The 27,739-nt window shown below is 41.9% G+C and overlaps 1 protein-coding gene across 1 annotated transcript in view; it reads left to right on the forward strand.

Annotated features, from left to right (window-relative positions):
* Window positions 1-21,544, forward strand: part of MYBPC3 (myosin binding protein C3) — a 201,763-nt gene extending 180,219 nt beyond the window's left edge. Inside the window, exons 24-30 of the mRNA XM_082271091.1 lie at window positions 1,943-2,031; window positions 6,848-7,043; window positions 7,148-7,287; window positions 7,377-7,536; window positions 16,658-16,794; window positions 19,373-19,559; window positions 21,508-21,544. Of these exons, the coding sequence (XP_082127217.1) occupies window positions 1,943-2,031; window positions 6,848-7,043; window positions 7,148-7,287; window positions 7,377-7,536; window positions 16,658-16,794; window positions 19,373-19,559; window positions 21,508-21,518 (920 nt within the window). The 3' untranslated portion in view covers window positions 21,519-21,544. The remainder of the gene's footprint in view (window positions 1-1,942; window positions 2,032-6,847; window positions 7,044-7,147; window positions 7,288-7,376; window positions 7,537-16,657; window positions 16,795-19,372; window positions 19,560-21,507) is intronic.
* Window positions 21,545-27,739: the final 6,195 nt, after the last annotated feature.

Below are 27,739 nucleotides of genomic sequence, written 5' to 3' on the forward strand. Positions count from 1 at the left end.
CTAGTCGGGCAATATTGACAGAACTGAGCTTTAACACATTTAATGATATAGACTTACTTAAAAGGTTGAAAAATTGCAGGTATAAGCATGGAAAAATGAAGTGCTTCAAATGCAAGCAAAATGTCACGCCTATCTTTGCGGTGGAAAGAGCGCATCGGATCCCTGCTAGACCCCTACCCTTGGGCAACCATCCACTTGCTAGCTAGCTTTTAGCAGCATTTTTCTGCCTCTATTCAAAATCAATGGTTGCCTATGAGCCGTTTTTGATATGGCTTTAAGCCCATTGATTTGAATAGAAGTCGCATCCAAGTCGGATCATGATGATCCGACTTGTGGTGCGAATTGTGCTCTGAGAATCTTGAGGGGGAACTCCATGCCAAAATGTAAAGAAAAACGGCGTGGCCCCCCAAAATCCATACCAGACCCTTATCCAAGCACGCAGCCCAGCAGGTCAGGAAAGGGGAGGGCACGAGCGAGCTTTGGGGCAGGGAGGGTGCTGCCCCTGCCACCCCAAAGCACCTTGTCCCCATGTTGATGGGGACAAGGGCCTCTTCCTGACAACCCTGGCCAGTGTCTGTGGGGGTCTGCGAGCAGGGGGCTTATCAGAATCTGGATGCCCCCTGTAACAAGGAGGCCCCCCAGATCCTGCCCCCCCCCCATGTGAATGGGTATGGGGTACACTGTACCCCTACCAATTCACCCCAAAAAAGGCAGTGTAGTGTAATTAATGAGAAAGGACGGTTTTGAGAAGTCCTTGAGAAATCTTCCACCGATCTTCTACCTCCAATCTCCTCCCTCCGGTCTTCTCCTTCCGATCTTCTGCATCTGATCTTCTCCCTCTGCTCGTCTTCCTCTGATCTTCTCCCTCTGGTCTTCTTCTTCTGATCTTCTCCCTCTGGTCTTCTTCCTCCAATCTTCTCCCTCTGGTCTTCTCTGCTGCAAATCTGGTCCTTCTCGACAATGTCTCCCGTGATTATGCCGGCTCCGCTCTTTGCTGCTTCTTATATAGCCCTGGGGCATTGCCACCCGAAGACGTCACCCAGAGGCCCCGCTCCCTTGTGTCGTCACCTGACGATGCTTGACGGGAAGTGAGGGGAATTTGTTTAATGGGGACAAAGACCGCAATAAAAGTATTTTTAACAAGAAAAGGCAGAGGCGTAAAACATCTGTCTTTTTTTTCTTTCCAAACAACCAAATAGAACTTAGTCCATGAGACTTTTATGAGTGGTGCATGAGAAAAATTCAACAGTGTATATACAAAAGCATGAAATGTATTTACAACATATTAAAACAGACTAACAAAAAATATGTACCATTGATATAACTCATAGTCATGTCATCAATATTCACATATTGCACATGTAGGCACAAACGTAGTGATCATGATTATTTAAAATGAAAAATTGCACAATTCATGAAGATGTAAAGTTTTCAATCTCTCTACGCGTTTCATGGGCCAACGCCCACTTCTTCAGGAGACAGTCTAGATATGATTAAATATCAATGTTAGCAAGATCATAGATGAAAAGTAATGTCGATAAAATAATCTAAATGTGTAGGAAGCAGGATCCCAATGTTATGGAACGAAATCCATAGGGATGGTTCCAACCGGGAGCTGAAGGTATAGGGTGGACCCGGGGTCGGACTCCAAAGGAGGGTCCAAGCTGAGACAAACACCCTTAAAAGGATTGGACAAATCGTTCTAAAGAGGGAACAGTGTCATCCCTGCTTACAGCAGGCAAATGAGATCCTGATGTTTTTTTTTCAGTGTCCTTGAGTAGATTCCCCTCAATTGCTGTCCATATGATGGGTGTAGAAAAACAGGAAGTAAATTAAAAATATCCCTCGCTGAGACAGCAGTTAAAACCTGTCAAAGGTTGTAAACTCACTCTAAAAAAGTTTTTGCTGGAAACCCTTTTTAACTTTGTTTGCTTCCCTACAGAAAAGCCAAAGATCTGGCTGCCTCGTTATCTGAGACAGAGACTTGTGAAGAGGGTTGGCGAGACAGTGAACATTGTTATTCCCTTTCAGGTATGACCAGAGACTAAATGTGACTGGGTTGTTCCATACAGTGAATGTTTGTGGCTGTATGTACAGACATTGTGTGAATTCGGCACAGAGAGACTCGCAAATTAAACTCATTGATCTTTAGGCTGCACTCACCCATGTCTGTGCTATAGCCTTCATTAGTGCTTCAAATTTGTTGGCAAAATCTTTATTGCTGTACTGAGTGAAGACGCTCCATCAGGATCTATGGTGGGCTGGTGACATATGTTTTCTTGTACGTTGATTACTGGTTAACCAGCTGGTCATTTAATGGGTAAAACCTATATTTTAGGCTTTACCCAAGAAGAAATGTGATGGGAATATATCCATGATCTTCCCAATAAGAACACAGACAGCAATAAAAACATGACAGAGCTTCTAACCTTTCCACGTATTAATGAAAGTTCTAAAGCTCAAACACACTGTCAGCTACAGTTGTTAAAAAATTAGGAGGTACCATAGTTTTTGGCTTCAAAGTTGTGTTGGGCTCAGGTATTTTGCTGCCAAAAATGTACATGAATCATTGGCAATTTTTAGGCACAAGCCATTTTTACCAAAAACGTACATTTTATTTGGGGGAGGGGGGGAGGGGGGTCAGGAGTCTTGTTCAAAAATGTACTGATTGTTAATCTCTATGTCTAATAGCAAGCACATACATGAGGATTTATGACTTTTCCCTGACCTTCCTGATCCTAATACATGTTAATCCTAATTAGCATTTTCAGAGAGATCGGAAGGGGTAGTCCATGTATTTCTCTTGTGACAAGTTAACTTTAAAATCTCACTAAATGTTTTTGATTGTAGTTATTTAAGAATTCCTTTTCAGGTCCCCCATGAACAAGTTGGTTTAGAAATATTAAAATATTAAAAAGCATATAAATAGTACAAAGTGATAAGTCCTTTTAATATGTGAATAAAATCCCAAAAGTGCTCAAGTGCTGATCACTTTGTACTATTTATATGCTTTTTAATATTTTAATATTTCTAAACCAACTTTTTCATATATATATATATATATTTTTTTTTTTCTATTAATATTTTTATTGGTTAAGATTTGCTAGCGCTGTTTTAAATTTGATCATCTATTGTAATGCTGTGCAGATAACACAGCGATGAGTGATGTCAGGGAATACAATGAGCGTCAGTATGGGAAGACGAGTGAAGGGAATGACACAGGCATGCTAGTTAGTACAATCCTGAGATACTGATTGAGAACAATGGCAGAAAATAAAAGCCATGTGCTGGGTATATTTAGGCAACTGTGCTGATTTGAAATGCAAGAGGATAGGTAAGACATGTACATACAGGAGCTGGAGGCCGACATCATTTTCAAACTGAAATCGAATGAGATCACAAATGAGAACAAGGAGGGACATGGCTAAAAAGACACACTACATTTCTATTGCAGGGGGTGCTTAAATCTGACTTTTAACTGAGTGTAGGCTTCTGGGAAAAACACTCAGCCAATCACACAAGCAGAAAATGACATATCTGGGGGCGTTCTGTACACCAGTTGTCTACAGAAAGCCTCCAGGCTGCCATATTAGATTGATTTTTACAGAAAATTACAGCACTGAAAAGGAAAAGTAATTTTTTAATAATATTAAATTACAACATAATGTGTGCAGCAATTGTATGGGCTATATTTTTTTATTTGCTATATTTTTTTCTACAAAAGTGGAGTTACCCTTTAAGGCTTACTGTATAACAATTAGAATATGATCACCCCCCCCCCCCCCACCAGCACCACCACCACCACCCCCACAGCCCAAATACTTTTATACATTTGATTTGAGGCATCACTGAAGAGAAAAGCAGAAAGTGAATAGAGATCACATAAACATTCACATGGCTATAACGAGACCTGTATTTGGGTATTATTATTATTATTCAGGATTTCTATAGCGCCAGCAGTTTACGCAGCGCTTTACAATACAGATACAATACAATAAAATACAAGAGGATTAAGAGGGCCCTGCTCAGAAAAGCTTACAATCTAACAGGGTGGGACAGGTGGTACAAGAGGTTATAACAGTGGGGAATGAGCTGATGGAAGATTAGTTGGCGGTGTGATAGGCTTCCCTGAAGAGATGAGTTTTCAGGGATCGCCTGAAAACAGCTAGAATAGGAGATAGCCATACAGGTTGAGGTAGAACGTTCCAGAGGATGGGAGAGGCCCTGGATTAATCCTGGAGACAAGCATGAGAGGGGGAGACAAGGGAGCTTGAGAGTAGGAGGTCTTGAGAGGAGCGGAGAGGACGGTTTGGGTGATATTTGGAGACAAGATTGGTGATGTAGCTCGGGGCAGAGTTGTGAATGGCTTTGTATGTTATGGTTAGTATTTTGAATTTAATTCGCTGGGCAATCGGGAGGCAGTGTAGGGATTGGCAGAGAGGGGAGGCAGACACTGAGCGGTTGGTAAGGTGGATAAGCCTGGCAGCAGCATTCATGATGGACTACAGAGGGGATAGCCTATGAAGTGGTAGGCCTAAGAGAAGGGAGTTGCAGTAGTCGAGGCGAGAAATAACAAGGGAGTGAATGAGTAGCTTGGTGGTTTCAGTTGTTAAAAAGGGGTGAATTTTTGAGATGTTGCGGAGGTGAAGTCTACAAGTTTTGACATTGATTGGATTTGGGGCTGAAAGGACGGGTCAGAGTCTAGGATTACACCTAGTACCCTGGCATGAGGGGAGGGATTGATGGTTGCATAACTAGTTTTGATGGAAAAGTCATGGAGGGGGGCACGGGCGGGGGGGAAATTACCAGCTCAGTTTTAGAGAGATTTAGGTTGAGGAAGTGGTGCGACATCCATGTTGATATGTCAGTAAGTAAGTTAGCAATGCGAGAGGAGACTGAAGGAGTGAGGTGAGGAGTAGACAGATAGATTTGAGTATCATCGGTGTAGAGATGGTATTGGAAACTGTGGGCGGTTATCAAGTGACCGAGGGAGGTGGTGTAGATAGAGAAGAGGAGGGGTACAAGAACAGAGCCTTGGGGAACCCCCACAGAAAGGGGCAATGGGGAGGAGGAGGTAGAGTTGTGGGTAACACTGAAGGAGCGCTGCGATAGGTAGGAGGAGAACCAAGATAGAGCTGAATCTTGGAGGCCAAGGGAACAGAGTTTATTAAGAAGGAGTGGGTGGTCAACAGTGTCAAAGGCCGCAGAGAGGTAGTAAGTAGTAGTAAGAGTATGGAGTAGTGGCCATTAGTTTTGGCAGTTAGTAGATCATTGGTGAGTTTTAGTAAGGCAGTTTCTGTGGAGTGCTGTGAGCGAAAGCCAGACTGTAAGGGATCAAGAAGGTTATTTTCACTGAGGTAGGAGCTGAGACGGTTGTAGACCAAGCGTTCCAGAAGTTTAGACGTGAATGGGAGCAGTGAGATGGGTCTTAAGTTGTTCAGGTTGGTGGGGTCCAGTGAGGGCTTTTTAAGTATGGGAGTGATCTGCGCATGTTTTAGAGGGGAGGGGAAGGTGCCACTAGAGAGGGAGAGATTAAAGATGTGAGTAAGGGAGCATAGGATAGAATAAGAGGGTGTCTGTAGTAGTTGTGAGGGAACAGGATCCAGGGAGCAGGTGGTTAGGCGGGCATCTGAGAAAATGTTTTTAACCTCTTCAGTAGTAGCCAGTTCAAAGGAGGAGAGTGTTGACTGTACTTTTAGGCAAGGTATGTTGAGTGGGGAAGATGTGCGCACAGTGGCGGTGTCCTCACGTATTGCATCAACCTTATCTTTGAAGTGATTGGCAATCTCTTGGGCAGTAATTGAGTTATTGAGTAGAGGGGGTGGGGGACGAAGCAGAGAGTTAAAAGTTGAGAAGAGCCGACGGGGACTGGATGACAGGGTAGTAATAAGAGAGACAAAGTAGGCTTGTTTGGCAGCATGGAGGCATGAATTGTATGTTTGGAGGGAAGATTTATATAGGGTGAAGTCCTGCAGGCATTTGGTTTTGCGCCACCGTCGTTCAAGAGCACGGCAGTGTCTCTTGAGATTTCTACTCTTGTCAGTTTGCTAGGGTTGCAATGGTCGGGGCTTGATTCTGCGTGTAGTTAGAGGAGCAAGTGCATCAAGTGATGATGAGAGTGAGCTGTTGTAAACAGAGGTGGCCAGGTCAGGACAGGACAAGGGAGAGATTATGTAATGTAGGTGGTCAGTAGCAGAATAGAGGAGAGAGGGGTTAAAGTGACGAAGGTTCCTACAGGTAATTGTTTGCTGCTTTGGGGGATGGGTGATTTGAGATAAGGATGGTGATTTGAGGCATTTAAGGAATGGTTCTATCGTTTGATCAAAGTGAGCTGCAATTTTTTCTTTAACTTTATACAGTATAGCAAAGTGCTATAATCATGGAATTAAGCAGGAGTGACATGAGAAGACCTAATATGCCCCTTGAGAATGAATTCCACTTAGTCCAGCCCACTAATTACTTTGATTTTGATATACTACAGCCTGCATATAAATAAACACCAAACATATTAATTTAGGCTGGCCAGAAACCAATAGGTTCTCATTTGAAAAACCTTGTTTTCAGAGCATTCTTTTGATTTTTGAATCCTTAGTGGAGTCAAATCAATTAATAGTTTTGACCACAGTGATGAGGAAAATCAAAGGATCAGGCAAAACTATTTTTCTCAAATGAACAAAATTGTAACTGTGAATGTGGTTTCATTCAGGAAAATTTGTACTTTTTGTAATGCATCTGTGCATCCCAAGCTCGAATGTAACATTCAAGACATTGGCATGACATTGTCACAGGTGTTTGTTTTTGACCATTGTTTGGCTGTATTACCATTTTATGGTGTGTGTTGTTATAGGGAAAGCCTCGCCCCGTGGTCACCTGGCTAAAGGATGGACAGCCAATTGATCCAAAACAGATCGGTATCAGGAACAGTGAAGCTGATACCATCCTGTTCATCAGATCTGCTGAGAGGCATCACTCTGGAGAGTACCAAGTTAAGATCCAGATTGAGAACTGTGAGGACTCAGCTACCGTCATTATCCAAATTGTGGGTAAGTGGCTATAAATTAGGAAAACTACACAGACAGCTACAAGACCTAGCTAAAATATTGCCTGTGTTTCGTATGGAATTTTATGAGGAATCCTTATTTTGTAGACAAGCCCAGTGCTCCTCAGAAATTGAAAATTGTGGAAGTATGGGGATTCAATGTGGCTCTAGAATGGGCTCCACCCCAGGATGACGGAAATACTGAGATAACGGGTTATACCATCCAAAAAGCAGATAAGAAGACTATGGTGAGTTTTGGGGAGGGGAATAGAATATTATGTTGTCACATATTGCTACCATGATATTTATATTCTTTTCTCACCACTTATTTTCTCAGGAATGGTTCACCGTGTTTGAACACTACAGACGTCTGCACTGCGTAGCGTCTGATCTGATCATGGGTAATCAGTACCACTTCCGAGTTTTTAGTGAGAACATGTGTGGACTCAGCGAAAATCCTATAACTTCCAAGGACTTTGCAACTATACTAAAGTCAGGTAAGAAGTTGACTTTAGGCAGATGAATATATTCAGGGCCATCTTTAATATTGATTGGACCCTGGGCAAACATTTTCTTGGGCTCCCCCTCCATCATTACACAAGACTCCCCCCCCCCACTACCCCCATCTTTACACAGGACCTTCTCCCCCATACTACCCCCATCACTACACAAGACCCCCTTCCCCACACTACCCCCATCCTTACATAGGACCCTCTCCCCCATACTACACCCATCCATTCCTTACAAAGGCCCACCTTCCCCATACTTCCCTCATCATTACACATGACCCTCTCCCCCATACTACCGCCATCATTACACAAGACCCCTTCCCCATACTACCCCCAACCTTTACATAGGACCCCCTGCCCCATGCTACCCCTTTTATTACACAGGATCCCTCCCCCATACTACCCCCACCATTACACAGGACCCGCCTCCCCATATTACCTCCATCATTACACAGGACCCCCTCCCCTCCTTCCACAGACCCCTGTATTGCTCCCTCCCTCAGCAGTCTGACATTGATAGTGTCCAAAGGATGTAAGGCGTACACCAGGCAAACCCAACTGAACCCTCCATCAAAGAAGTTCTTCAGTGGGTCGATGGTCTGTGGCTTGTTGGGCATAGTGAGGGAGAGGGGTCAGTGTGACTGTGCCAGGGATTGACAGGCACTCTCAGGGCAGGGTTACCTTACCAAGCTGGTCAGTCACTGCACAGGCTGCAGACATAATACCCAACCAATCACCAGCGCCCCCAACATTCAATTCCGCCCTCATCTCCTGAGTGATAGCTAAATCCATTTATCAACTATTTGTGGGCAGTGCGGGCTTAAGGATCCGCTGCTTTTGGTCCCCACAACAATTTTGCCCCATGTTATACGGTCCTGACTATATTACTACCCAAATACCTTTACAGATGGAGCATATATCCTTGTATGTGCTAATCCCTCTGGTTAAAGTTCTGTCTTCTACTACTTGATAATTTTGTCCTTGCTTTTATAGGAAACGCATAGGGGGAGAAATTTGCCATTGTTGATCTCTCCTTCTGAATTTGATTACTGCCTGGTCATCATGCTGACTTTTAGATCAGAATTTACCAGATATGCCCTGGGTCAGGGAAAATATTGAAGCAACTTATCAGCATAACATTCACACAACTAAAAGGTGATCACCAATGGTAGCCCACCATTTTCTCCCTATGGGTTTCCTTTACTAAAGTAATTTACAGACAGGAAGGTAAGAATTGGGAGAGAATTTTTCCAACAGTTCTGGGTGGGTTCTGTTGCATTCCTCCTGGTCTTACAGATAGTCACTACTTGCTTGGGTATGTCAGACAGATTTCTTTCTTGTCCATTAAAGGACAGAAATTATTTAGCATTCGGGTTATTCTGCCTCCTACAGGAGGACTGGACACTGGCTAACAAAAAAAACCCAATAGGCTAACCCGGGAAAATCTCTTCTACTACCAGCATGCCTCCATTTTATGCTAGTGTCCTAGGATGATGGACATCTTTTGTTCAGCTCTGCTGTGCAAAATACTAACAAAATTCTTTGTTTTTTTTGCTCACATTTTTTCTCTTCCTCTTCAATTTTCTTTTCTCTACATGACTGCTTGAACTTGTCTCTAGGATTGCAGCTATCCAGTGTGGCCATCCTTTTGGAGATGTGCTGGACTGGAAGTTGTGGGGATAGCCTGGAAGTTACCTTCAGGCACTGTGTTCCACATAAGATGCTTTTAGCACTCTGGTAAAAGTTGGCTGTTAAGCGCTTTCCAGGTTTATAGCCATTGTCATAGCTAGATCTCCGAAGACTCCGTGAGTTGGCTGATCAGGCTGAATACAGGGAGCTACTTTTACATAGGCTGCTGATCTCTTTTTAAAATTCCCCATTTTTCCCCAGTTTTCCACTGCAGAAGAAGTTAATGTTGTGGGACTGAGCACTTGTGCCATTTGCTGTGTGGAATTTTGCATGCTTCTGCCAGAAGCATTGAAAAAGCAGCTCCCTGCTGCTACTCCTGCTTGCAAAGATCCATGTGGAAGTTCGACCTGTTTTTTCTGCCTGCCTAAAGTGACTTTGGTCCCACCTAGCCATCCATTCAACCTTACCTCTATCCCTGCATCTAATGTTGCAGTAGATTACAACATGTCTGATTCTAGATACGGGGAGGGTGGAGTCCTACTTTACCAGGTGGCCAAAGCTCCCACCCTAATGGCTCCAGGACTACTTCTAGCCTGCCTACTGATGGTATCAACATCTGCAACCTGAAACGCCAGTGTATGCCATCATATTTTAATTTCAGTTGTGATAGTTTGCTGTACACTCTCCATCTCATCTCGCCCATGGGTCTTATGTTATCAGTACACATGCATAGAGTACTTTGGTTTAAGTACTGGACTGCAGAGCCCTTGTGTAATAAGCATTTGATCGGCTTTACCCTAAAAGGAGTATGTTTCTTCGGACCAAACTGTTTAAGAATGCTATTGGGGGAAGAGTGAGATAAAAAAAAGACAGGATCAGACTGCAAAATCTTCCCTTTCCCTGACTGTTGAGAAATGTCCCTTGCTTTCCTCCTCTCCCTCAATGTCCTTCAAGCTTGGTTCCCAGTCCACCTGCAACATTCAGCATTCCAAGTGTGAAAAATCTGCAGACAAGCTTTACTACGCATGAAAATGTCTCCCCACTGTCCAGATAAGGAGGGGGTGGTGTTTGGTAATCTTTACAAATGCTTGGACAACTTGCACCATTGTCGCTTGGGTTCAGGAGGTGGTAATTTAACTGTTTCATTGCTGCCCCCTCTTCAGTTTCTCACCTCCAACCCTCCTCTGTTACCACACAGACTAGCAGATCTCCATCGAGACCTATCAGGTCTTCTAGACCAAGGTGTTATTGCCCCAGTCCCTAAGGCAGAACAATTTCAATGTTTTTACTACAACAAGTTAACCATTCCCAAATTCATAGGTGGCATCCACCCCAGGTCTCTCATTACCTTCCTACACTGGGAGTTGGGGAAATCCTTCACGGTGGATGCCAGCCTGTTGGGCTGGGGAGGAACCCTGGGCACCCTATTTGTGTTGGGAACTTAGTCACCCGATCTATGCCTTCCCTCCCCTGAAACTACTTGTTTTTCTGACTTTAAGGATCAAAACAGCGTGAATTCTGATGATCCCATCACTCCAGACTGGCCTAGGCCAATGTGGCACACTCCATTGGCTCTGCCATATTGTCAAGATCTTCTGTCTCAAGGACCAATTTGCTATCCTGCTTCAGGTTCACTGACTTTAATGGTATAGCTGTTGAAGCATAAGTTCTGCAAGACATGGGCATCTCCTAATCTGTGATTCCTACAATGATATACGCTAGGAAGGCTACTTACTGCAAGTTCTATTATCAGACACTTTAATCACATTTTGTGTAAGTCTCTGAGCTTCCACCATAGGAGCTTCTCCATGGAAAGACTGTTCTCCTTCAATCAGCTGGGTTTGGACCACTGTTTGGCTATCTGCACTGTCAAGGGTTAGGTTTCTGCTCTTTCTATCTTGTTTTCAGATTTTTGGCCTCTCTTATGTAGCACCTCTGGTCAGTCCCCTGTGACACCATGAGATCTGAATCTGGTTCTCGCTGAGCTTCAGAAACCATTTGAACATATAAGAGACATTCCTTTCTCAACTCTCATCCACAAGGTGTTATTCCTTATAACCAACACCTCTGTGAACTGAGTGACTGAACATATGGCCTTATCTTGCAAGGAACTTTACTTTTGTATAGGGACAAGGTTTGTTGAGACCCAGGACTTCCTTCTTTTTTGGGTTAGTTTCAGCCTTTCACCTGAACCAGGACATTTTTTTTTTTTGCCTTCTGTCTGGCTTAGGTTTACCAAAATAAATTTCTCTTCACTGATTGGATGCAGATTGGACTTTGAGAGTCAATCTTCCAGCTGCGGCTTATTTTAAATAGACTTATTCCTTTTTTTTTTTTTTTACAGTAAATCCTTGTTTTGGACTCCATTGAGGGCCACAGGTATTACTTCCCTGTGCTTATGATCATGCTCTATGTACTGCTTTGCCATAAAGCTGAGATGTACTCATAGTAGGAGGGTTAGCCTGGGCTGCTTTACAGTGTCCAATCCTTCTTTAGGCAGCAGTATAACCCAAAGTTTAAAGATTTGCTGTGTCCCTCAACTGACTATAAGAACAGGATTTTACAGAGAGTTTAAAAACTTAACAAAAAAATCCTTAATTTTATGTCATTATACATGTTCTTCAGCACTTCCCCACAGATAGTTGTCACACACCTCCACTGTGACATTATATATCCAGACATGATGACTTTTGGGAAGCTAAAACCAGATAATCAAAGCTAAATATATTGTAGCCCCAGGATGCTGGTTGTCAGTGGCCTTTTCGCCCCTAGACATAGTCATGGTCAAGGGGATTACTATAACAATAGCAGATCTTGTGGCTTTGGTGAAGCCCAGAGCTGTCTTGCTACAGAGTAATTTATGAAGGTAGCAATGGTGCTTGACTTTTTCATGTGGGTGGAATTAATGTATATGTTTAAGAACTTTTTTGCAGTTGTTATGAAAGCAGTTAATATACTGTATCGGTAGAGACATTTCCCTTGAGATTAAGATTTGAGAGGCAGAGTGCCCCTAAACGTTTTGCTGTGGGTCCTGTTCACTTAGGGATCATTTCTTGGCTCAAAAGTAAAAGAAAAGTACACCTTTAGAAAAGATTCCACATTTGAAGTCATCACAATGCAAACCAGTTACAAAGGAGGTTTTGCTGAGAAGGTAGAGATGTTCCAGACACCAGGAAAAAGACTCTTTGAAGTACTGAGTCAAGAGAGTAGTTCCTATAAAGTCGAAGATCTAGACTAGGCCAGAAATGCTATAAAGAAAATACTCTGTTATGAAAGTCCTAGCCTAGCATTGACCCCTGAAAAGGACACAAGACTCACACACAGGCAACAGTAGTGTAAGGGTAACCCCAAAACTCACGGGTTTCAGTAACATTTAGACTGTTGAAGCCAGATTGAAAATTACATTTATTTAGACAAACATGTAGATAGGAAGACATGTTTGGAGAGCAAGTCAATCACATTACATTCTGTTGGCTTAATAATCATTGCTCTATCTAGCTAGGGTTTCTAATACAGTTTTTTACATTCTAAAGTGGGTGGAACCTAGCTATCTAGTTTCTGTAAAGTCACATATGAGTCTTTGGTAACATCCTTTGATATGCGGGTGGTCATTTTAACATAGATGTGTCACTTCCAAAGCTTGTTGGCTAAACAGGTCTTCAAGGGTCGAGATAGCAATCTTAACAGCTGGAGCTGTAAATGGCTTTTGAATACAACAGCTGTTATACAATAGGACTTCTCACAATATATACATCCAATATATCTGCCTAATTATAAATCCATGTTTCATAATCATAAATAAATATTTGATAAATAAAATGGCTGCTTCCCTTTTCCTCATCAGTAGTAACTATCTAAGGGCCAAGTATGAACCTTATCACCATACCACAAACATGATTGTATTTTCCCTGGATTCACATTGAAGTATAAAAATCTACTTGGCAAATGGCAGGCACCAAGAGAAGCCATTGTACTATGTTTGTAGAGTTGAAATCACATTACGACTTACATAACTACTTCAAAACTAGAGGAACAAAAGCTAGCTTGTCTATAAAACCTAGTCCGATTTTAGCTGTTAATAGCAATGGTACAAAAGAAAGAATGACTATGGATGCCAGGAGAAAATGGGACACTTTTATAGAAAATCCCTTTAAGGGCTTGTTAAGATAGATACAGCTTGTGGTCCAACATTTACTTGTGTGTTTTCAACAAAATTGTCAGGTCCTATTCATTACAGAGCTGTCATTCGCTCATTGCACAGGCTATTGCTCTAGCAGTTATCAGCAGTCATAAAAGGAGACCAGCGAGGCACTGTGTTTGAATGACAGCTCCGTTCAATTATAGTGATGAATGGATTCTATCAAACAATCCATATAATGCCTGGAAACTCCAGGCGATGAGCTGCTGCCTGTCAGGCTTATCACCTGTCAGAGTGAACCATAAGTCTCTCCTTTCAATAACAATTATGTAGAATTAATTCTTCCCATAGACAGGAGGTTGTTTTCACAAAATTAAAGGATTCAAGAATCTCTTAGCATAATTTACAGGTTTACGAATGGTAAACAAGCTATTTCGGAGGGAAGAATGGACAAAAATAATAATTTTCCTTTGCAGGTGTTCCCAGTAAAATAACAGCATATCTGCCTAAGGACTTTCTTTTTAATATTTCATTTCTATGTGGATATTTAAAGATGCATGAAGTATATAATATACACAAACATACTTGCTCACCTCTATGCTGCAGCTGTCCCACATCAGCTATAAGAGCAAGAACTGAGCGATCACATGACCACTGATCACTTAGTTCTCGGTCTGATTAGAGAGGAGAGCAGTGACTGTCAGTCAGTGCTCTCCGCTGTGCCCCTCCAGCGCTCACTGGAGCACCAGGCTGGGGAGGGGTCCCTCCAGGGCCTGGGGGACCTCTATGATGTAAGTTGATAGCAGGCAATATCCTACTATTAGCTGACTCTGGGTCACAAGAGAGCAATAAGTGCACTCCTATGACCCACAAAAGGCCAAAAAAGCCTTAGCCATACATTTCTTTTAAACACACACCAATAAATGCAAGTATATATTTATTTAAAAACAACTAAGCAGAAAATGTATAAAGTAGTGAATGAGGAAGCAAAAAATTACTGCGCTAACTGGTGAGTAACAAAGCAGCTAGCACCAATCACTAGACAAAAAAGTGACCAATAGTACAAAAAATAAAAAGAAATGTGCAGCGCTAGTGTAAATGAATTTGTATAAATAAATAATACATGAGAGTCCAAAACTAAAAGTCCATCAAAAAATCCCAAGTGAATGATTATGATGAAATAGGTCCAACAAAAGTGATATATCTTAATGTGCAGCAAATCCCAACACCAGTGAAGATAAAGTGGATTGCGCTCACTAGATAGATGGGACCCAGATACCATATAGCATAAGGGTCAAACAGGCTTAAGGGGATGTTTGTAGAATGTCCCAGCTGGATTCACCGACCTCAATGAATTCCATATGGATCAGCACCGAATGTGGACACTCCAGAGCTCAACTCCAACACGGTTGTAGATATAACTACAAATCGTTTGGTACATATGCATTCAATGTAAATCCTGTAGTGTAGTCACAGCCTCTTTCTGACAGCCTGGGATCCACAATTAAATGGGAGAGATCCTCAGAGATGGTTCTTCTTAGATTCTGAGTCCCCTCATAAAGAATAAAAGTCCATCCATGGTGAAGTACGTTCAGATAAAAGAATTTATTGCTGTAGAAACTTACTTACAAACATAACAATTTCAAGGCAGATAAAGCACGGCTCGGTGGTACGCTGCTCCCGCAGCGTGTGCTTCACCGGCCGAAGTGACGTCAGGGTACGCTCAGCCAATCTCTAGACGCGTTTCGCCATCCAATCACAGCTTTTCAATCTGCAGCTGTTGTAATTTTCTGCAAATGCAATAGGGCTACCTGGAGATGCTCTGTACACAGAATGTGTTCTGACCACACCCCAGAAACATAATTTCCTGCTTGTGTGATTGGCTCCTATCAGAGCTTTCATTTGGTGGTATTTGATCACCTGTGCGATTTTTACTTTTTGCGCTATAAACAAAAAAAAGAGCGACAATTTTGAAAAAATAACAATATTTTTCACATTTTTTTATATGAAATTCCCCCCAAAAAAATGTAAAAATCTAATTTTTTTAACATTTTAGGCCAATTTGTTTTCTGCTACATATGTTTGGTAAAAAAAAAATTGCAATAAGTGTATTTTGATTGGTTTGCGCAAAAGTTATTGCGTTTACTAACTAAGGGAAAGATTTCTGTCATTTTTGGTGGTTTTTTTTTTTAATGAGTAATGGCGGCAATCTGCAATTTTTTTTGCGGGACTGCGACATTGCGGTGGAAAGATCGGACCCTTGACTGACATTTTTTACACTTTTGGGGGTACCAGTGACATTACTAATTACTGCTATACATATGCACTGTTACTGTAAAAATGACACTGGCAGGGAAGGGGTTAACTTTATTGGTGATGCAGGGGTTAAGTGTGTCCCTAGGGGCGTGTTTCTTACTGTAAAGGGGTGTGGCTAGTGATGTAACCACAGAGACATACGATCCTACATAGCAGGATTGTATGATCTCTGGAGTTAGATCAGAGAGAATGACAGGCGGCTTTGTTTACATTAGCCGCCTGCCTTTCTCCCTCTCCACGGGGAGATCGTGAGTGATCGGCGGACATCGGGTCCGACGGTTACACGCGCGGACTTGTTAGGGAATGAGCGGGGGCGGGAGCGCGCCTCCGGCGGCGCACACTCGCCCCCTGGAGGCTCTCAGGCTAGCGACGTAGTACTACGTCACTTTGCCTGTACGGGGCTGACCGCCGCAATAAATAGTCGTGCGGCGGTCAGCAAGTGGTTAACAACAATCTATACTTCTCATTAAATAAGCACAAGATACACAGGTGATGAAGCAATAATTATAGAACAAGTTACACGGTCATAGCTTTTAATTAATACAGTAAGGGATTTAATCACACAGTCATTACTCAATTATAATTCCCACCTTTAATTAATAGGACAGCAACGCCAAGTGTGAGCTGATATGTTTATGTGATGGCAATGTTAATATAAAAAAAAAAATCTGCTGAGATACAAAAACTGTCATAGAGCTGAAATTGTTATTCGGGGTTGGGAATAATCACGCTCATACCAGAACAAAGAAAAATCTTACTTCTGGCCTTCACATATGTTTTGTTTCCTGGGTGAGATCACACAGTAAAGCAATACTTACCATTGAGTTCCACCTTATGTTTCCATTGAAGCATTTCTGCAATATTTTCTATCCTTTTTATTCTATCCTGTGTCCTGTGCATTACATTACCTAGCACATTGCATGAAACAAATCTAGTCTTTGTTCCACTAGAAGAAAATCTATCCAGTGTAGATACATAAGGGCATCTTAGCTTGCTAATTGAATGCTTTTTTCTTCCTTTCCCCAGGCACCGAATATAAACCTCCCAATTACAAGGAGCATGAGTTTGGGGAGGCCCCCAAGTTTACGCATCCACTTGTGAACCGTTCTGTAGTTGCAGGATACAATGCGACTCTCAGCTGTTCCATACGTGGGACACCCAGGGTAAGAGCTTTGTCTTGTTTATGTACAGTACATACACAGATATGGATACCAATGGCTCATACATTGATTAAATAATAAATGCACAAATGTACTGTATTTCCTATAACAAACACATTTTAGCCTTTATCTAGTAGAACAGGGTTTCTGTTTCAATCTTATTTATTAGTATTAAAAAATAGAGTATTACAACATAGTAAGCGTTTTTACATTGTTGAGACTATCAAGAATGGTAAAAGCATACAGTAGTATCAAAATTGAGGGATGCCAATATAGTCCTACACAGGGCTTTTTTTCAGTGGGAACGTGGGGGAACGCAGTTTCGGAACCTCCAGTCTGAATGTATGCAATGGCAAAGGGGTGCTGGGGCCAGTGGGGTGAGCTGAAGGGCCTATTGATGCTGGCTGCTGGGGAATCTATGGTTGCTGGGGTGAATCCATTGTTGCTGGTGGGCATTTTGTTGTGGGTGGGGCTTTTTTGCAGTGGAGGGAGGATTTATTGGTGCTTGGGGGGAACTATTGTTGCTCGGGGGCTATTGTTGTTGGGGGGAGTCTATTGTTGCAGGGGAGGATTTATTGGAGGGGGGAGACTGTTGCAGGGGAGGCTATTGTTGCTGGGGGTCTATTGTTGCTGATTGCAGGGGATCTATTTTATTGTTTTTTCTATTGTTGCAAGGTAAGATTTATCGCTGCTGGGGGGATCTATTGTTGGGGGGGGGGCTATTGTTGCTGATTCCAGTGGATCTATTTTACTGCTTTTCTAGTTATCATTAAACAATTCCATACAAATTACCTAGAACCACAACATGATACTTGGTTCTGTATTCTCTAAAAGGGGAGGGGGGGTACTGGCAGGTGGGCAGAGGGTGGAACCAAAGGACAGCGCTCTGAGGTGGGTAGGGAGTGGAGACAAGGGGTGACTCAGAAGAGGGGGTACCTGCACCTATTCTAGGAGAAAAAAAGCCGTGGTCCTACATCTCTATCTGGTAGTACTCACAACTATTGAGTTATCAGGAAACAGTCCACAGTTGCAATAACGACCAGTCTTGACTCAAAAGGAAAAGAAAACATGCATATAAAAAGGGGGGGGGGAACAAATGAATGATCTACAATGAGGACCTCCTGAGGCTCTATGCAGAGGAAGCAGGCCGGCTTGCACCGGTCCTTCCACTGCACAGTCCAGCAAGTATGAGCCTTTTACGGGAGTCGTTTTGAAGCAAGGGGCTAACCCAGGGGTACAAACCCAGAGTGTTCCCATCAAAGATATTAACAATGTAAATTCTAAGATATAGCAGATGCTGCACTGTGATGCAACATATATGATAAACAACCGATAGGACTAGAAGTTGGGATATAGGGCCTGACATCATTATCGAGAGCAATTTGGAAAGAAAGTCTCAAAAGAACAAAAACAGGAAAAGAAGAGAAGGGGAGGAAGGGGAACAGGAAATGTCTGTCCAGGGATCCAGGGGTCCAACGTCATCTTGTCAAGGAGATCACCTCTAGGTATCCGGTATCTGTAAATAAGGGTGCCAGGGTTTCCCTTTTTTTTTTTTTCAAATGGTAATTGTTTATCCCTTAAGACACACACATCTTTTTGTGAAGCAAATTCCAGGTCAGCTTACGTTTCAACAAGGTGAGATCCACCATTGAACTTTTCCAGGCAGTGGCTATTGCAATTTTGGCCACCAAAAAGATAGAATAAGTCAGATATGTTCAGCTTCAGTTTATTTAACAATGCTATCTTGGCATCTTCAATGATATTAACTATAGTTGCACAATAAATTAATGAATGGACCTGCATCCAGAAGCGTCTGACTTTAGGACAGGTCCACCACCTGACCACAACCCCGGAAACAGGAGGATGAGGTGCCCGAGTACATTTTTGCAAGTCTTTCAGGTACTAAGAACAGGGTTTTTCAGGTAGAGTTCCATGGAACCCTAGGGTTCCTCCAGAGGTTGCTAGGGGTTTCTTGATCAATAACCAATTTCTGCTTCTCAGATAAGTTTCCACTGGCACCATTGATCTTTTTTAGCTATCTGTAAGGGGATAAGTTTTCCCAATGACCACAAGTATAAGGAGCATTCTTCCCACTGACCATCACACTAATGTATCATGAGTTGTAGATGTAGTCATTTTTAGCAGGGGTTCTCTGAGACAGGAAAGTTATTTTAAGGGTCCCTCTGTGTTGAAAAAGGTTGAGAAAGGCTGTAGTAGAAGATACTAAAATTGTTTTGTAATGTTGAAGAAGATTCATAGCTGACCAAGCCACTTTTTACCAAAAATGTAAATATTGCAGAATATACAGCCTTATGCTACGTAACTAAGCTCCATTTCATGTTGAATAAACTAAATTATGAATTTACCTTAAATAGATTATCTTTAGATATTTTTTTACTTCAAAAGCATTTTATGAAAATAAATTTGATAAAAATCTAAAAAAAAAATCGGATTTTTTTATTTATTGTTTTTAAAAATCATTGATTTTTTTATCCACCCTTGTTTATTTAATCATTTTTAAGATATGTAAAATAATTCTCACACTTCCTGACTTTTTCTACCATCTCTTGAATTTCTACAGCCCAAGATTACTTGGTACAAGAACAAGATGGACCTGTCTGGAGAGGCTCGTTACAGGTCTTTCAGTAAGCAGGGAGTACTGACCCTAGAATTGAGAAAGCCTAGCCCCTTCGATGGAGGTGTCTACACCTGCAAAGCTGTAAATGAACTTGGAGCAGCAGAGACTGAATGCAGACTGGAAGTCCGAGGTAAGTTTTGGATATATAATCTGTATACAGGCACGTCTCCTAAATATTCACATCAACCCATCCTTATACCATAAGACTATCAAAACCATTGGAATGGACTAAACCAAAGATCATCTTCAAGTAATATCACGTACTTCCAGTAAACTAGCTACTACTTCTTTGGAAGTGTGCCCATTTCACAGGATGTCAACCTGCCTGGTTTTGGCTAAGAATTACACTTTGATAATACCCCTTATACAAGTCCGGACTAATATGTGAAAGAAAGAAATTCCATTTTTAATACAATGAACCTCACAGTCTTTCTGAAATGAGAACAGTTCTTGGTGGAAGGAAACAATACGATCCTCCAATTCGTTTGCTGATATTTCTCTTGAGACATAAAAAAGCAAAATGTTATTGGCTGCTTTGTTGTCAAGTGGTGGGCACGTGTCTGTTCTTAATACATTGAATTTTCACACATTTCCAAGTAAGGAATGGGATGGTCGGCACTCCATCCAAAATAGTATTTATTAGGTAAACATGTACAAAGCTAAGCTTTAACACAGCCTACGTGTTTCGGATGTTGGTCCTTAGTCATGGCTCATGGCCATGACTAAGGACTAACGTTCGAACTGCGTAGCCTATTTTACTGGTATGTTGGAAGGTTCAGCAGCCTCAAGGTCCGAGCACCAGGCTTAGCTTTTATGTGGGAAGGTTGTAGCGCCTATACTCCTGTTTTCCTTTTAATTATCACACATTTGTCCATAAATGCAAATGATGCAACTTAGGGGGCAACTCTCCAACCCGGAAAGCTAAGCTGTGATGATCCATCAATCACCTGTCCAATAGGAACAGTTTGGTGGTCACTTTCCCCTTTTAAGGAAACAGTGGGTGGCCTATGCTTAGCTCTGGGGTTGTGGATTAGCACTGGGGTTGTGAATTAGCCCTGCAGTCAGGAAATCAAGCAAACAGTAACAAATTGAAGCAAGGGGCAAACTTGTAGAGTGCAGTAAGTTAGCACTGTCATTCTAAGACAGGATTATTGGCAGAATCACCAGGTGAAAGTAAAAAAAAAAGCTTGAAAAAAGTAAACTAATGTAGCCATCACATCCAATGATTGGTAAACTGCAATATATTACATTTTAGTTTTGGGGTTGAAATACTTATTTAAATGATGCTTCATCTCCGAAAGTAGTCTGTATGGGTGAGAATGCACTTTAAATGGTTAGTTCACCTATACAGTCCATGAACATCATTCCATAACACTAAACTAATCTGATTTTAAAATTATGCATTTACGCTCCTTCCATACCTGTAGGCTAATTAATTCTTTCTTATAGTTTTCACAGCTCCGTCCTGTCCTCTTTTCCAGGAAGGACCAGATATTAAGATGAGTGCCCCCTAGTGGTACAAGAGTGAGCACCGTCCTTCTGAGCCCTGCACATGCGCAGCACTATCTCTTATTGCTGCAGATGACCCCAGCAGCTGCAACCCTCTTCCTACCTTCACAGCCGCTGAGCTCATCTGCTCAGCAGAGAGCATGATGCGCATGTGTGGGGTTTAGAAGAAGGACAGCACTCACTTTTTTACTGCTAGGGGGCTCCCATCTTAACAGATGGTCTTCCTAGAGAAGAGGACATAGGGGAGCTGTAAAACTATCAGAAGTGTTTGAGGAAGACTTCAATCCATGCACAAATGGTCTACAGCTATGGGAGGAGCACAAATGCATACTTTTAGATTGTTGGATTAGATGAGTTTAGATTTATGGTATTTGTGGACTGCATAGAATATTGTTTTTTTATAAGGGTGAGCTAACCCTTTAACAGTACTATAACCAGGAAGAGACAGGTCAAGATGGGAATGGCCCTTCACAATGTTGGGGAGGAATATGACTTAGGCCTGTGGCCATTGGAGTTATCGTAACAAAGCTTGTAATCATGTGAATAATGATTTCTGTTTTCTTCTGCAGTGCCCCAGTAAATGACTGGATGGAGGCTGGCAGGAGGTAGGTGTCCTTTGGGTGCTTTATGGGGGCTGTACATCTCTAATTTGTCCTTTCACTGTGATATGGTGCGATATGGTGCCAATGTTCAGTTTTCAGGTAGAGGTTCCTTCTAGGAATCTAAACACTAGATAGCTTCATATTGGTCTGTGTTGATGGGCTTTTGTTCAGGTCAGATGGGGTTTGCAGGCCCATACAAGTCTATAGGATTGCAAAACCTGCTTGAAACAAGTCAAATGCATGACAGAAGAAGATCATCTACAGATAAAATGCATCTGTCTGTGAATTTTTTATTATCTCAAACTGATGTTAAACTGATGCCATCAACACAAGCCCAATCTCACAGAAACAGACCCTAATAATTCTAACTGGAAGGATCCAGGCAGGGAGTTGTCCTGAGGGTGCTCTGCAGGAGCCGTATACCTCTGATCTGTCCTTACATTGTAATATGGCACCATTGTTAAACTAGAACTAAAGGCAAAACTTCTTTTTTTTTTTTTTTCCATTTTGGATAGAACAAGCGATGGTTATAACCCATGTAGGTTTTTTTTTGCCATCTTTATACCTATTGGGTAGATTTCCATTCAATTCATGCCCATAGCCAAACAGGAAGAAAGATGAAATCCCCCCAAAGTGAGAGAATCCATGTTTTGTCTCCAGGGTCACCAGAACTAGTGTCCCTAGTGGAAGATTTTCTCTTATTTCCTGTTATGGGGACCCCCCAAAATGTGTGATTTTCCTTCACTCTTGGCGATAATGGTAGAGGACAAATAGCGACGGTAAATCTCTCTAACAGGGGCAAAAGCAGCTATGAAAACCTGACAGATCTTCTAATCCATCTCCACTCAATCCAAAACTTAAAAAAAAGGTTTTGCCTTTAGTTATACTTTATTTTCTATGTAGAACTTCCTGCTAAAATATGAACACAAGACATCTCCAATATAATTATAGCTGGAAGGATTCATGTAAGGAGGTGTCCTGAAGATGTTGTACAGCGCCTGTGTATCTCTGATCTGTTCCCTACATTGTAGGATGCATGAATGTTCACTTTCCATGTAGTGCTTCCCACTAGGGATGTGAACACAAGACAGATTTATTATAATTACGTGTATTATTTGGGCTCCGTAGCCATCAATGTGTTTAAGGAACCCTGACTGGTAAAAATAACTCGCCCAGAAGCCAGGGATCACATTTCAAGGATCCCTGAGAACACGTCTGCCTGCTTACGCTGGGTCTTTAAATGTAAAATACATCTTGTGGTTCTTGGAGGGATATCTTTCCCTGTGACAGCTGGCAGCATGGCCGGATACAGGATTGTAGTCAGTGGAAGCTTGGCATCGTCTGCCCCTGTAAAGCTAGACAGCTGTCAGTAGAGCTCAGCTGGGTCGTGCTATAAAGTGCCATAACTGTCACGTTTACAGGCAAGTTTTATTGGGTCCAGGAACACAGCCTTCTTCTTGGGTCCAACACAGTAATAGGGGAATTAATGTGAGCCGTCTACGATGGCCATAAAACATGAGATAAGGAGAGTGGTGGGACTGAGTCTGCTGCATGTATTGGGTGTGAGCCATACACGGGTCTGGGTGGGGGGGGGGGGGGGGTTACTCAGTATTGGGAAAGCACCTTCTACACATCATCACTCAGTGATATGTTATAATGGCTAGTAAGTCAGAAACCCTACTGACTGCAAGAGAAATATCTTCAGATATTGTTTAAAAATTACACCAGACAATAAGGTGATAAAATATACATTTTATGGTAAGAGGGGGTGACCAGAGCACCACATCCGTAATTGATCATATCCAAAATACAATTATCAATTAGATATAGGACTCAGAGACCATATACAGTAATATCTTGGATTGCGAACATACTTTGTTCCAGAAACTTGTTTGCAATGCAAAGCACTCGCGTATCAAAGCAAATTTCCCCTATAAGAAATAATGGAGACTGAGATGATACGTTCCACAACCATTTATTCATATAAAAATTATTACGGCAATATAAAATATAGTATAAAGTGTATTATAAAAATAAAACAAATTAACCTGCACTTCGAAATACAGTATGTAGCTCATTTCAATGGTAGGAATAATGTACAGGACTATACGTACGTACCTCTGTGGTGAAAAAAATATATAAAAAGGATTACCGTTTTAATGTAAAATAAAAGAATTACACTCACAATGTTAAGGAGTTTGGTGTTAATCCATGTAAAGCTGCTGGTGTTTATGTACAGTAAAGCCACTGGTGTACAGTATACAGTACTGTATGTGGCCAGAGGTCAGGGGGGCACTGGTGGCTCCAAGCACTTCCTGGAGAACTTGGAGACACTCAGGAACTGTTGACACTTCAGGGTGTTCCGAATATGCGTTATGCCCACCCCAACCAAGCTGGAAGTGTCTCCAAGTTCTCCAGGAAGCGCTGGGAGCCACCAGTCCCCAGATCTCTGGCCACATATAGCACTGTATACTGTACACCAGCAGCTCTACATGAATGAGCACCAGACTCCTTAACATTGTGAGTGTAATTCTTTTTTTTTTTTTTTTTACATTAAAACTACTTCTACTTGTATATCAAGACAGCGCTCCCATATCAAGTCAAAATTAAAAAAAAAAAAGTTCTCATCTTGAAAAACGCTCGTATACAGCGTTACTCGCAAACCAAGGTATTACTGTATTAAAATTATAGAATTGTCCTTTATTACATATACAAAAAAGATTTTTAGAAAAAATTAAAAAATGTAATCCTTATTTAACTCAACAAGGTTTTTTGGGAATATATCCCCATCTACCCTCTTAAACAACCAACTCTTAATGCAGCCATACAATGCATACCATACCCATATACATAGCATTTAAAAACGTATATTGCTCATTGTCCCTTCATGTATACGTACAACTGTTACAGTTAGTCCCCTACATATGAACTTTCAAGGATACAAACATACATTTGCATGTCCAATCATTTGAGTTAGGCCACATCTCTGCTGGTTGTGGTTCTGTGTTCTTTGCTGTATACAGTACTATATCTATATTTCAACCTTTTTTTCCATGTGCTATTTGTGTGAAATGTGTTATAATCAGTGGTGGTATTCGAAAATTTTAGTAACCAGTTCCGACTTTCCCAGCAGAATGACCAGCGTGCCCCCTTTTAATGCAGAATGACCAGCGTGCCCCCTTTCAATGCACAGTGACCAGCGTGCCCCCTTTAAATGCACAGTGACCAGCGTGCCCCCCTTTCAATGCACAGTGACCAGCGTGCCCCCCTTTCAATGCACAGTGACCAGCATGCCCCCCTTTCAATGCTCCCCGGCCGCCACGTCTGCGGCTGCACGGGGCATTCAAAGGTCCTTAGACACGCAGAGGGATCAGCCGGTTCTGCGAACTTGCAGAAAGTTAGCAACCGGTTCTATGGAACCGGTGCGAACCGGCTGAATCCCCCCACTGGTTATAATCCTATACCACTAATTTATTGGGCCAATTGTGTTGGTTGGGTACGTAGGCTAACTTTTTTGGACTTATGAACATGCTCTCAGAACAGAACTCATTCGTATGTAGAGGACCTCCTGCTACTATTGTTATTATTGTTAATTCATCCAGCTTCTCTATAAGTTCCTTGACTTTTAATTTAGCAAAAGAAATTCATGCACCTCTTCTTATTTCCTCTGTAGGTGCTGCTGTCAGGAAGGATTTGATCTTGGAATTCGCCATCCGTATTCTTCAGTCATTTTATAACAGACACACATACAACTCCCATACACACTTAAATGTTCTCATTACTTCAGATCCGCAGATTGTATTGCACTGTCACTCTGATACTTGGCTTGGTATTCTGCAGAAGACATGAGCTTGGATTGATGGTTTTTGTTGTTGATATTTTCTAGACTATCTGATGGGTAGGTGAAATAATAGGAGTAATAATAGCGCCGTAATAAAAATATGTAAGTACGTTAAGTGATTTTGGAAGGTGAAATAAAACAAAGAATGCAGAATATTTTTAGAGTGTGTTCTCTTTTTTCTTTTTTTTTTTTTTTTTTTTTTATATAATTGACAATTGTTATTGAAAGTTTATATTTTACAATACAAAAATAGAAAAGAGTAACAATCACTGGAGTTCATGCAGAGTTCCATTAGCGAACCAACATAGAATGCACACAGGTCTTGAATGAAAACCAATAAAGTTGTTAAACAGTTCTGTAACCGGATATTGCTTATAATACTGACATGTCAGGCAAACTAATAGCGTGGAATCAATGCAATGAGTCCTCCAAGTAGCTTAGCCAGAGCATCCAAATCCCAGGAAGGCTTGGCAATGGCCCTTAGGGTTTATAAAAAGTAGAAGAGAAAAGAAAAAGGAAACAAGAAGGGAAAAATAGAAGAAGTTGAGACAGGGCTCCTCATTTCTGGGTCTAGAGGCCATCGACATCCCGGACTAGAGCATGTTTTCATTATGTGCGTTCTTCTCTAATACAGACTGAGCAGCATCCATTCCTGTTTGGTGGATCAGTCAACTTCACAGGACCCTTTAAAGTCAAAGTGAACCCTCAGTTTAAAGACTCATGACCATGGACATGGACATTATCGGTTGAAAAGTCCGCTAGCGTAAGGCTCCCGCCTCTCTTCTGCACCCAGGGAGGAACAAGTGGTGTGTACAACCGCCTATACACGGCAATGTTTCTGTGCAAGGGTGTGCACCCACACATATGTACCATGCATTTCCCAAAAAAAACCCTGTGCATTGGTGTTTTCACAACTGTGGCCACATACAGGCACTTCTGCAGCTCTCAGGGACAGGAAAGCATTGGGAGTTTCAAGCTGCATTCACACATGATTGTGGGCAGAATCGCTGAAATTCGGCCTCATGCCTTCAAATGGCTGCAAAACGAGGTATGCGTTTGTAATGCCTTTACATCTAACAGTACCCTAATCGTGCCACGATTTTGCCGCGATTGTCGAGCAGTAAATCGTGCTACAAATCAGTGATAGCAGCAATTTTGGTAGGGACAGAGTTTCTTTCATCATGTCAGGGCTGCCCCCAGATGACTGGTGGGGTATTGGTAAGCATCAGGAAAGGTGGAAGAAAATAGTGCCAAAAAATGAAGAACGGAGAAGCAGGGAGATTCTTGCACTGCAGGTTCGCAGGTCCAGCTTCCTCTCCAGCAAAGAGAACAGGAAGCAGCACAGCAGCGACATCACCAAATCTCATGAGACCAGCAGTCATAGGCAGCAGTGCCTCTCAGATATACAGCTATTAGGTTGTAGGCATTGGAGTGCCCAGGCACCTCACATACCAAGAAGTGCATTGCTATTTTTCATAAGGAATTCAAAACAAAAGAAACATTTTCAGGATACTACTTAGGCACAAATAACATTTCTGGATATTTTATATATTATAGCTAATCTTCATTGTTTGAGTTCAGGTCCACTTTAAAAAGCTGAACTCTGGGATGGGCAAATATTGTCTAATTCCAGAGGCGTGTATTCTTCTGCACATCTCTTCAGTAATCCAGTGGGAAATGGCCTCTCTGCAGGAGCTCCCTGTAATAAAGACCTCTCACTGCTGTTCTCTGTCCTTGTGTAGGGTGATTGGTCTCGTCACCGCCCCTCCTGTAGTTTTCTGCAGGCAATCTGTAGTGTGTGGAGCCAAATAGGCCCCTCCCACAGCTCTACTCTCTGCACAGACTATGTACAGCCCAGTGATGATGAAACTGTCACTTTTACAAGGTAATATATGGGTTTGCAAAGCTATTTAATGCACACAAAGTGGATTTATATCCTCTGAGGCTATTGCATATAATTTTATGAAATTTGTAGTGCACAGAGTTCAGTTCTAATAGAAGTGGCAGGCCTTTCCTAGAGACACAAGTGAACCAGCTTTTTGTTCTCCACATTGTGTTCTCAAGGACAAGCAGGAGGGCTCATTCTAAGTAAATACATTCCTGCCAGACCGTGAGCTAACAATGTGGTTTACAGCGCTGGGAGAGTGTTAATTCGAAGGGAAGTTCAATGCACGCTTGCTGTCCTTGAAATCTTAACAGGACGTAGGTCATCTGCAGACATTGGCGTTGATTTACTAAAGGCAAATATACTGTGCAATGCAAGGACACTTGTTCCAGAGCTTAGTAAATTAGGAAAAGCTTCACTTTGCAAAGAATACCCAATCACATGCAAGGAAAATAAAAACAGCATTTTTGCTG

This window comes from Pelophylax lessonae (genome assembly GCF_965119305.1).
Source record: "Pelophylax lessonae genome assembly, chromosome: 10".
In the NCBI taxonomy this organism is placed as follows: domain Eukaryota; kingdom Metazoa; phylum Chordata; class Amphibia; order Anura; family Ranidae; genus Pelophylax; species Pelophylax lessonae.